This window comes from Labrus bergylta, chromosome 10 (assembly GCF_963930695.1).
Source record: "Labrus bergylta chromosome 10, fLabBer1.1, whole genome shotgun sequence".
NCBI lineage: Eukaryota > Metazoa > Chordata > Actinopteri > Labriformes > Labridae > Labrus > Labrus bergylta.
This window is the reverse complement of record NC_089204.1, coordinates 7,802,335-7,814,101: the sequence shown is the minus strand read 5'-3', so window position 1 is coordinate 7,814,101 and position 11,767 is coordinate 7,802,335. Positions and strand designations below refer to the sequence as shown.

The window sequence follows — 11,767 nt, the reverse complement described above, 5'->3', positions numbered from 1 at the left end:
CGGAGGTGTGCTCATTCTTTTCTCTTTTTTTATTACAAAATGTCTGTACAACAAAAACAAAAATACACAAAATAAACAGTTTTTTTTTTTCAACGACAAGGTGAAAAGCACAAACTGTTCAGTGTCCCCTTAAAAAGCCGCAGATAACACCACCGGGGTCCTGAACGCCTGCAGCCGGTCAATCTCTCCGTGCAGGACGAGCAGACATCACAGACACCGAGCAGCACTGTGTGTGTGTGTGTGTGTTTCATTCTGTCAGATTGTCTTTGGACTCGAGGCCCGTCACGCTCTGCAGTCTCTGTGCTCTGAGAATCAGGTGATGTGAGTGTTTCCCTTGTCTTGCAGTGAACATGGAGAAGAGGCACTGTGGTGCAGGAGAAGGCTCTCGGTCCGTCTGCGTGGTGATGATGATGCTGAGGGTCAAACTGCAGTCAGCTCACCGCTCACACAACAATCAGAACATTTTAAAGCACCTGATAAATCATGAGAGAAGTACTCAATGTTGTCGTATTACAGCTGATGAACACTGAGCTGCTCCTCCACACAAACACACACTCAGGTGTTTGAGTGGAGGGCTGTTAAACCTCACAGTCTGACTCGAGTCAGCAGCTGATTCACATGATTCAAGTTGTGCAGATCAGAGCGACAAGTTTACAGTCGGTCACCTTGTTCTAAAAGAAGTAGAGGGTCAGGTGATAGTTTGGCACTCAGATTCACTGCCCTGCAGATGAGCGTCTTTAGAAATAAGTTAACAGCTTAAATATGAACGACCAGCAGGGAACACTGTGCACGGACAACCGACACTCGTTCGCAGGAACACACAATGAAAAGATAAACAAACCGTGGCACGCTGAAAATGACTTTACTGTCACATTATTGTGAGAAGTTGCAGGCGACACGAGGACTTGACAGTGAAGTCATTTTCAGTGTTTCACAGTTTGATATTCTTAATTTTTCATAAAGACGAGGATTGGTGCCAGGCATGAGGAGGAAACCAGGAAGTGAATCTAATTATTACATGTTTTGATGATGAACTTTAGGACAGAAATTAATCTGGGGTAAAATCTGTTATTTTTCACAGTTTATTTTTCACATTCTGCAAAATATAAAAAGTTGTCTTATTTAGATTTTCCCGTTACAGTTCGACTTGTTCATAAAAATAATAATCTTCCTTCTCTCCTTTTTTCCTGCCACCAATGCCTTTCCCTCGCATTAAGCCTGATGTACTCTGAACCATTTCAGGTCGATTAAGACCCCTTATGAGTCGTTTGGAAGTCGAGCAGAATTCAGCCCAATCGTCCCGGCGTGCAGTGCACACTAACGCACGACGACCAATCACCGTTTTATCAGCAGCGCCCGACCGGTTGGAACGCGTTAGTGCGGTTGCATGCAGTCATAAGACCAAAATATCAGTGTGAGCAACAACAAGAGCCGATTCACCGACTCCAGGACATCCCCTCGATTTTACCTCACACACACTAAAATACAGCGTCTGTCTCCCCCCCGCCGCCTATCATCAGGGAGAGAGAGAACGTCTTTACCGGTGTGTGTAGCCCAGCTGAGCCGTGAACATGAACAAATGAAATCAAGTCTGTTGGAGTTTCCTGTTGAGATCGGTGAACGCTCCATCCTGATCTAACTCGTACAACGTGAGCTCTCAGGTCGTTCAGTGTGAGCTCATTAATCGTGTCCTTGGGTCAAGCGTCGTAAACAATTCAGCCGTACAGAGTGAGCTGATGTTCCACTACGACTTTAAACAATCGTACAGCATACGCCGGGCTTCCAGGACTTTTAATCAAACACAGAATTTTCAGGCATTTTTTAAAAAACCTGCCTGAAATAAATCATCTCGTCATCGTTTTAAAATCTTCAGATCAGAAATCTTCTGACAGTGAGTCATTGTGACGTTCCCGCTGTAGAAACAGAAATGTCATGTTTTACATTTTGTGACTCGGCGTCTTTAGAGGACACTCTGAAAAACAAAAGTCTCAAACAAACAGAAAGAAAAAGTAGAAAAACCTCCAGCGTTCTTTCTCCACATGTGAAAACATCAGGACAGCACGTCAGCGTCAGACAGCTTTTAATTCATAACCCCTCCTCAGTAAATCATCGTCATGAACATAAAAAACCACGACGTAGAAAACAACTACATGCCGTCGCACAAACTCAACCAGGCTGAAAATACAAGTTATCAATTTAAAAAAAAAATATGTACATTTCTAAACGTCTCTTTTTTTAAACCAATAAGAGTTCCCCCGCCCATTTACAAACCCCACCCCACACACACACACACACAAACACACACAGAGCGCTCGTGCACAGGTTGCTCACACTGGAACATTCAGACACACACGTCTCTTTGGCTGGTGTGAAGCTGCGGCACCTCGCCGTGTGTGTGTGAGCGCATGTGTGTGTACATGTAAATACACGTTTTTAAAAATCACACACACACCAAAAAAATAACACCATCTAACGGCACAGGAAACGTCCCGGTGATGGATGTAGTGATATATCTCCTATGCATTTTTCGAATATATATATATTTATATTTATATATCAAAACGTACTGAGTAAGGGTCATGCACACGCACGCCCTTTGATTGTGTTTAAATATGTTTTTAACATCACATTCGGAGCGTGAAGTGAAACTGAAGGAAGGCATCAATAAATAGAGATCTGTGTGTGTGTGTGTGTGTGTGTGTGTCGGTGTAACACTAAACAGCGCCCGCCGTCCATCAGTCGCTCTTGGAGTTCTGCGCAGCGTCTAGGTTTACCACCTGCAGCTCCGTCAGGTTACTGCTGCTGCCGCTCGACTGCTGACCAATCACCATCTGCAACACAACACAGCTACGTCAGGCTCTGAGAGACAGCCAATCACACGACGCCACATCACTCAACACGCAGCAGATTTTAAAAAAACTCCTGCAACATGAATCATTTAACTGGGGAGAGTTGTACTACGTTATAAAGAGAGACATTTAGTCTTTAAAGGTCACTTATTTAAAATCCACTTCACCATGTTCCTCTATCTCTAATATGAGTCTCTAGTCTGTCTACAAACCCCCCAATGATGAGAAAAGTGCATCCTCTCCGACTTTAGCCTCCTCCACTTTTCAGAAAATGTGTGCTCAAACAGGCCGTTTGGAGATTTTCCCTTCATGACATCACAAAGGGCAGTAACCCCTCCCCCAGGTGGGTGACACTCCCACAGCTAGGTGTTTGTTCTGTCCTCTGAGTTTGCCTTCTCACTGTAAACACTAGGACATGGAGCGAGAAAGCCCGAGACACTAAAGCCCTTCCAGAGAGGGGGCGTGGTCAGACACAGCTCATTTACATATTTAAAGGTACAGACACAGAAACAGCCTGTTCTGAGCAGGGCTGAAATAGAGGGGTTTGTAGGCATGATCAAATACAGGATCAAAGTGGATCTAGAACAAGAAACTTCACACACGTTTTGAGGAGCTCTGAGACTTATTTACACTGATTGAAGAGGAGAAGAATATGTGACCTTTACAATATGACATTTTATTTTGAAATTAGTCTCTAAATATTACGAGAAGGTTGGTCAGTTTCTTTTAGTTTTAACCCATCAATTTCAGTTCCAATGGAAACAGGAAGTAAAGCAGAACTGTTTAATTTAAGATAAAATAAGGAACTTGTGCTCGATGGAAAGTAACGACATTTACTGCACGCAGAAAAAGGAACTTAGGACAGAGTCAATTATAAAACAAAAAGTGATGTAACAAGGTGGACTCTACTTTTGACTCGTCGACTGAGCTCTCATTTAAAGGAGCAGAGGTGTCGTTTTCCCCTTTATAACTACGGCTGCAGGAAGACGCTGCGGGGGATTCACTGTCGCTGAAGGGGTTAAAAACATGTAAGTTCTGCTTTAATTTCAGACATTTATCAAATCCCGATCGACTCTTAAACGCTGCCGGCCCCAATTACACCTTATCAAAGGAGTATACTGTTTTATTCATTGTTTGTTAGATGGTTGTACGTCATTGTAACGTAAACATATCTTTTTAAACTTTCATCACATTAAAAGGTTTCTGATCCATCTGAGGAGGAAGCAGCGTCACACTTCATGAAATACAAAAACTCATTCCAGAGTTGAAATCAGTGCACGGTGTTGTTAAACTCTGCGTGTGTGTTTTTGTCTTGGTGTAAAACAAGCAGCCAGCTAATCATCCACATTCACAGGTGAGACCCTGCGGCCGCGCTGTGCAGGTGCTCTGTTAGGATGCATGAGTGCAGTCAGGTGACATGCTGGTTGCAGAGAGAATTTGAGAGTTTCACTTGTAAAATGCAGATCTTGCCGTACTGGGTGAAGCTGCACCGCTGAGACGGGGATCTGCACTGTGCCGGGGGGTGCTGTGAGGAACACCTGAGGGACACCGCCTGAGAAAAAACAAACGTTTCCCATTGGTTAATATTCAAGTTTAATCACAAATGCAGAGAACTGTGTGCTGTTCAGAGTCTCACCTGTGTCCTGGCCCTGTGCGTGGGACACCTGCATGGCTGAGGTTCCCTGTGAGAAGGCGTTGAGGACCAGGCCGCCGTCAGCCAGCCCCGGCGTGGAGGCGTACATCAAGGTGTGGGGGCTCGGGTACATCATGTGACCCGCCACAGACGTGGGCACTGAGGAGGTGACGATGGTTGCTGGGAGACTGACTGTGGCTGCGAGGAGGAGGAGGAGGAGGAGGAGGAGAGAAAGCACGAGTCAAACTGAGGGCAGAAGTGTTTACACATGATGGCCAGCAGGTGGTGCTACACCTCCATCTATATTTAACCAGTCACTCCTACTGATGCAGAGTGTAGAGCAATGACTCAGACATTACAGGACTCAACTCATGTTTACAAAAACGTAGTTTTCTTTAAATAATTTACAAATGTTGTCAGAGACAAAGTAGAAAACAGAATAGAACCAGGTTTACATGCAGCTCAAGAGGAAACCTCCAGGGCTAAAAAAAATGAAAGTGCAGTTCCTCCAATGTCCACTAGAGTCTGTCTCCTGCAGTGAGTCAGTCCCCATAGAGCCACCATCTTTACAGCTGAAATAAACATGTTTATAGCCTGGTACGAAAACTTTATTTACATGTTAGCAACAATTAGCAGATAACTGAGTCTGTGAGAAACATACCTGGACTGTTAGCTTACTCACTGTTTGTCATGCAGCTTCTGCTCCTGATAATTAATTAGCCACAACCACATTACTGAGCTTTGCTAACCCTCCACACCTCTCCCGCTCTGCTTGTTCAGGGACGTCTAAAAACCTTAAATCAGAGCTGAAGCAGACAGAACAACAGACAGGTTTGACGTACTGGTGGAGTTTGTGGAGGTGTGGGACATCTCGGGGCTGCTGTCGCTGTTGGAGGTGTTGGGATGGACCTGGATGGCCTGGAGCTGCTGGGGGACCCCGGGACCTGCAATCACACACACACACACACACACAGAGCAAACAGCCACTACAGTGAGTCATAAACCTCACAGTGGGAGAGCAGCAGTCACAGTGGGAGTGATGGGAGTACTATCATGTGAGGTAGAAGAAGAAGTCGTGCAGGAGAACTCCCAGCATCAGGTGCATGTTATTAGTCAGAGCAGAGAAGTAGCATTAGCAGCATTAGCAGCTCTATGATGATGGTGTGGAGTGCAGAGAGGTGCTGCAGCGTGCAGAGCGGGTCACCTGTGAGGGATACAGCAGCGGGGAAGCGGAACACGGCCTGTTGTCCGTGCTGAGACTGCGGGGCGGCTGCCAGTGTCGCACCGTGCTGCCCCTGGAGGGTCAGGGAGTGCTGCTGCAGCTGGCTCAGAGGAATGGTGGGGGTGCCGGGGGGGAGAGGAGTGCCTGCTGCAGGGGCACATACATACACAGGGTGGGGGGGGTTAAAACTGAATGCAGAAGTAAAACCTCCTCTCGAACGTCCAAATAAAAGTTTGAATCGTTTTCAAACGCTTGGTATCGGATGGTGACTAGCAGTTATTTTGCACGCCCCATGTACAGAGGACTGTCCTCGAGGTGATCGGCCCGGGTTCAAGTCCCACTTGTGGCTTCTTTCCCGCATGTCATTCCCCACGTTCTCTATCCCTGATTACCGACATCCATTTGGTGTTCACCAAAATAAAAGTGGTCATACAAAATATAACATGCAACAATTTATTACAAACATACAAAACTTCGTCAGCTTCCAAATCGTGACTCTGCCGTCATATCTGTGTTATCTAGACCGTGTGTAGAGATTATCATTCTGGCATCATGACGCGTTTAATCAAAATGTTTTTTCATCTCTGATGAGACGCTTTGAAACAAACCACAGCAGAGCTTGTTCAGCTTGCTGCATGTGCACACACAAGATATAAACTCAGACGGGTTTGTTGTCCTGGTGTTCGACTTTAAGTCAAAGTATAATGCTTTAAGAGGAATCAATGTTTGTGATCACCTCAGGATGATTTTTCACCTCTTAATTTCTGTTAAACATTTATTGGAGATATTTGTTCGACTGTTCTTCGTGTGCTTCTGTCAGCAGGTTCTCTCTGTTCACAAACGAAGACAGAGGAGGGATGATAAAGTCCAAAGCTTTTATTAAATCTTAAACACACTGAGTACTGATGAACAAACATGGCCGCTAAGAGGAGCAGCAAAGATGATGATCTAATTCCTTGACAGCATTTTGACATCTGACATCTCATTTTGACATCACATGCTCAGAAGTCGTTTTTAAGAGCTGTGAAAAACATCAGAAGCTGTGTCATGTTCTCTTCAAACGTTTCAATTTTCTGTTTATTTTGTCTCTAACAGTCACAGATCTTTGCTGTATCAGAGCCTCTCTCTAGCTCCCTCCCTCTTTCTCCCCCTCTCTCTCCCTCACTCTCCCTCACTCTCCCTCACTCTCCCTCTCCCTCTCTCTCGCCCTCTCTCTCCCTCTCTCTCTCTCTCGGTGGGTCATATGTTGTTCAGACAGTTGCTGCAGTGGGGAGGGCCGGCCCCGTCAAGCTGTCAGCTGAGGAGCTTTCAGTGTGGGAGGGTGTGTTGTTCCACCTGGCACTGCTGCTATGTGCCAGACAGGTGGTGAAGAGGAGGGAGTAGGGAGGGAGAGCGAGCGAGGGAGAAGCTTGTAAAAGAGAGAGAAAGAAGGAGGGGGGACACAGACACGTTGTGGCGTCTTTCAGCTGTCACTCAGAACAACAGGGACGACCTTTTGGTGGACGTCGTTCGCCGTCCTTTCAGCTGTTTCCGACTGCAGGCGATAAACAAACGGAAACACCTCACCTCCCACATGACTGTCAGAACCCGAGAACACGAGGAGGCCTTTCAAGAGCGTTTATCAAGACGACCCCCCCCAGGGACAATAAACGTCTGAATGGAACTTAAAGAGGGTCACGTCTAGTTCAGGACCAGATCTCTGACGTTATAGCCAGCGATCCTCATTGAATATTCATGACTAATTACAGAGCGTGTTCATCAGCCGCCATCACCAGGCCTATTGTGTCCGTCGCCACTAATTATTCCCGTCCCCGAGAGACAATCAAAGGACGCCCGGGCGCCAACGCCACCGACTCCCTGGATACAAGGGCGTTATTAAACCTGAGGGTGCTGAGTGTTGTTGACTGAAGAGCTGCTGTGTGATGTAAACATATAACATAAAAGAGGCACAACCTCCCCCCCTCCCCCGAGATGACAGCGCAGGTCATTCAAATTGTAATCAGACAATACGCAGACGGCGGCGTGATAACAACGCAACATAAAGGCCTCGAGAAGAAGGTTCAATTAGATTCTGCAGGACGACAAACAAAGCAGAGAGGAAGTAATTAAGATCAGAAACGGGGGGGGGGTGTCTCTCTCACTCACCGGGCATGAAGGTGAAGCCGCCAGGCAGCTGCATGACACCCGCAGAGCCCCCGGTGGTCTTGAGGACGGTACCATTGGCACTGATGTTGCTGCTGCCCGAGGCGGGCGCCAGGTAGTTGGTAATGGGAAACGAGGGTCCGCTGCTCACCTGCATGGTGGTGGAGGTGGTGGGCACGGTGGACTGGGCGGCGCTGGTGGTGCCGGGTAGGCTGGCTACCGTGAAGGTGGGCTTCAGTGTGTCCTGAGCGAGAGAGAGAGAGAGAGAGAGAGAGTGTGTTCAGAGTGTGTTTTGTTACAGTCTTTCATTATCTAACGCCAGCGTCTACATTTTGTTACTGCGGCGTCTTAGTGTCTTTCAACCGTCGAGGAAAATCCAAGGTAACCCTGATGACATCAGACAAAATAAAGTAAATAAAAAAATGTAAAAAAAAAAAAAGAAAAAGCAACATCAAACAGTTTCATGTGTGGACGACTGAAAACAGAAAAACACCATTAATGAGGCTTTTCCTCCTCGAGCAGCAGAACCGAGAATCAGCAGGAGAATGTTTCATGTTTGTACTTTTTTCAGGGATCAATGGACGCCTGACAGAAACCAGAGGTCGCTTTTAACTACTCGGGAAAAACAACATTACAAAAAGGTCTGAGACCCCGATAATTACAGCCATATGTCTACTTAGAGCTGCAGGGAGAGATTAATCCAGAAACAATTCTTCATCCTGAACAGGAACTGAGTGTAAAGAAACATTATCGTACAATCATCCAGCAGTAAGAGGGTTAATGTGTATTAAAAGGAACATCAACAATCCCTGATGTGAAGGTACGAGAGCTGCAACAAATAATGGAGTCATTGATGGAAAGCCAAATGTATTTATAATCATTTAAAGGATCAATCAGTGAGATGTGTAGAGAGTGAAATGATAAAGGTACCTTACTATATGATCAGACATTAAGGAAACATGCTGAAGTGCTGGCTTCTCTGACAACAATGCAGCAGCCAGTATGTCCTCCTTCTAACTTTAGATTCTGCTCCTGAATGCTCTGGATTTGTTTGGACCAGAGAAGGTAGGAGGTTTTAAGGAACCCCCCGCTCTGCCGTTTTGGACGCCCCTCGGTTTGCCAGATATGAGAGCAGTTATCAGGTCAAACCAACAGGTGTTGCAGCGATGGAAGCGGGCAAGAGAAGTGGTTCAGATAGAAGTGATTGTACCCGACCTAAAAAGCCTCTGCATGTTTCTAATAAGCTCCACGAGCAGAAACGTGCTCAAACTAGGATCAATATTGGAGATGCTTTTGAAAAATGGAGAGAGGTTAGAACACAGAAAGGTTTACAGACCGATGGGGGGGGGGGGGGGGAGATAGCGCTCTACAATGTTTAGAATTTAGACTGCAGTACCCATTTTAAACACTAGGGGGTCAGTTACATACTGCTGCTTGGTGATTTTTAAGCAGAAACACTGAAACATTTGAAGAGAAAGTTTGGTCAGTTTGGTCTTTGTGAACGTGTGATTCATGTTTGTCCTGATATTTAAATCAAACCACAGCTCAGTACGATCACGTCTGCTGTCTTTGGTCGAGTCTTCATGAGAACATCATGATCATAAGCAACCTGACGTCCATGCAGAGAACACGGTGATGAGATGCTGACATAAACATAAGATCAGAGGAGGTGAGACGCAGCTTCAAACACACACTAACACGAGCGCTCATTGAGCCCAGAGCAGGATGTGAGGCTGAGTGGGCTGCAGGATGAGAGCAGGGTGGGCGTCATAAAGAACATCCAAACCCACCGTGCCTGTTTCACCCACTTACACCAACACTTAGCACATGATGCTAATGATCTGTGATGGTGCAGCAGGAGTGAGCCTGCACATTACACGGCATGTTAGAGTTGGTAAATGCAGAGTGAAAGTGTTCTTGGAGGGTTTTTGATCCAACACGTAAAGAGAGAGAGAACAGTGGTTGATGTAAATATGAGGTGTCATCACATGCAGGATCGATGGATGTGTGGCATTCAAGAGGATAAAACCATCACACATGAGTGGAAGCTGCAAGTCCACCAGGGTTCACAAGCAGTTGAACATCCTGATCATTAGAATCAACGTTTATCAAGAATACAGACGACGTGATGACTGACAGCTTCTATAGCTGTAGCTGATAGCACACAGCTTACTTTGCACACATCTGGAGATCATAGATCATGATTAAATAAAAACGATCCATGTTTATTTAAAGGAGACGGATACATGTGCTCATGTTTAGACATAATTTATACACTGCATATAATCTTTTATTTTAAAGACTTTCACAGCATACTGACTACCAAGCCGGATGACAGGGAGATTCAAATTCAGACTACACGACGCAAGGTAAGATAACACTACAGCATACTCATACTGCTAGTCAACAGGCAACTGCCTGGGGTCCCAGGCCAGTAGGTGGCCCCCCAAAGGCTGACAAACTTTAAACCATAGCAGAGGCTTAAAATGTGCAATCTGAGTTATTCTGATGCTGGCTCGCGAGGGTGTATTTATAGTTGTTGACCTTATGACGACAATTTTCCTAAAACTGCAGTTCCTCCAGTGTCCACTAGAGTCTGTCTCCTGCAGTGAGTCAGTCCCCATAGAGCTCCATGTTAAAATGTCCATCTTTACAGCTGCAGTTCCTCCAGTGTCCACTAGAGTCTGTCTCCTGCAGTGAGTCAGTCCCCATAGAGCTCCATGTTAAAATGTCCAACTTTACAGCAGAAATAAACATGCTGGTACAATTTGCAAGTGTATCATTTGCACATCTTCTGTTATTTTCCTGTGTCTTCTCTTTGTTGTAAAATACTTCTCTCTATATCAGAGCTGTTCATTAAAGTTTTATTACCCTCTTATTATTACAAGCTGATGATCAGTCCTCTCTGAGCAGGGCTTGTTGGTTTTTATATGTGACTGATTACATGGGTGAGAGGTGGACGATCCAGCACTGATAAGGCCTTCCAACACATACACACCTCTTCATGTGTTTAATATGAAAGATGTTCAGATTGTAACGCCTCAACACAACGATTTCTGAGTTATCTCGTGTTAAAATCTCGTCAGATGATCAAACAGTGAAAGTTGTGACAGTAAAGTTGATGGCGTGCTGCAGATGGCAGAGCATGTGGCGTCTCATACAAGCTGCTCTTATCCACAGAACAAACGTGCATAGAGCCGACGCTCAGTTAGCCACTCAGAGCGCCGTCCTGCTCAGAGTTTGTGACAGTCCAAGGTCCTTCAAACCTTTAGTTAAACAGTCAGAGGGGGGACGGACGGACGGACGGACACACACACACACACACACACACACACACACACACACACACACACACACACACACACACACACACACACACACACACACACACACACACACACACACACACACACACACACACACACACACACACACACACACACACACACACACACACACACACACACACACACACACACACACACACACACACACACAGTGTTAAATAAAAACATAATCGTAATAAATGTGTCCGTACATCTATATCAATCGATCTCTTAAGATCGAGACAGATCTACAAAAGATATCGGCCGATATGTATTCACAGTATCCGATATATCGTACAGGAAACTTTTCTCTCCACAATTTTCGGCATTGCTAACGGCTAACGGATTAAATGCAGGTACAGCTCGTCTTTTAGACTCGTTCTCTTCACTGGTATAAAAACATGAAGTTAGGATAACATCGACAGCTGTGTTAGCAAGAAGCGACTTTACTTCATATAAACACCTGTCATACAAACATAACACATCTTTTCAAACACACAGGAAATAACTACCACCACAGAGTGTGTGTGTGTGTGTGTGTGTGTGTGTGTGTGGTACGAGAAGCAGAGTTCAACCTGTGTGAGTTTAAGGACGG

At 45.5% G+C, this 11,767-nt stretch overlaps 1 protein-coding gene across 3 annotated transcripts in view; it reads right to left on the bottom strand.

Annotated features, from left to right (window-relative positions):
- Positions 1 to 6: 6 nt before the first annotated feature.
- srfb (serum response factor b) overlaps positions 7 to 11,767 on the bottom strand; it is a 29,837-nt gene continuing 18,076 nt past the window's right edge. Inside the window, exons 3-8 of one of the 3 annotated variants that reach the window (XM_065959405.1) lie at positions 7,850 to 8,090; positions 5,687 to 5,851; positions 5,325 to 5,426; positions 4,486 to 4,680; positions 4,300 to 4,401; positions 7 to 2,831 (exon numbers count right to left, since the gene is read on the bottom strand). In XM_065959405.1, coding sequence (XP_065815477.1) covers positions 2,794 to 2,831; positions 4,300 to 4,401; positions 4,486 to 4,680; positions 5,325 to 5,426; positions 5,687 to 5,851; positions 7,850 to 8,090 — 843 coding nt within the window. In that variant the 3' untranslated portion in view covers positions 7 to 2,793. The remainder of the gene's footprint in view (positions 2,832 to 4,299; positions 4,402 to 4,485; positions 4,681 to 5,324; positions 5,427 to 5,686; positions 5,852 to 7,849; positions 8,091 to 11,767) is intronic. The other 2 variants (XM_020638208.3, XM_065959406.1) reach the window with 2 other exon arrangements.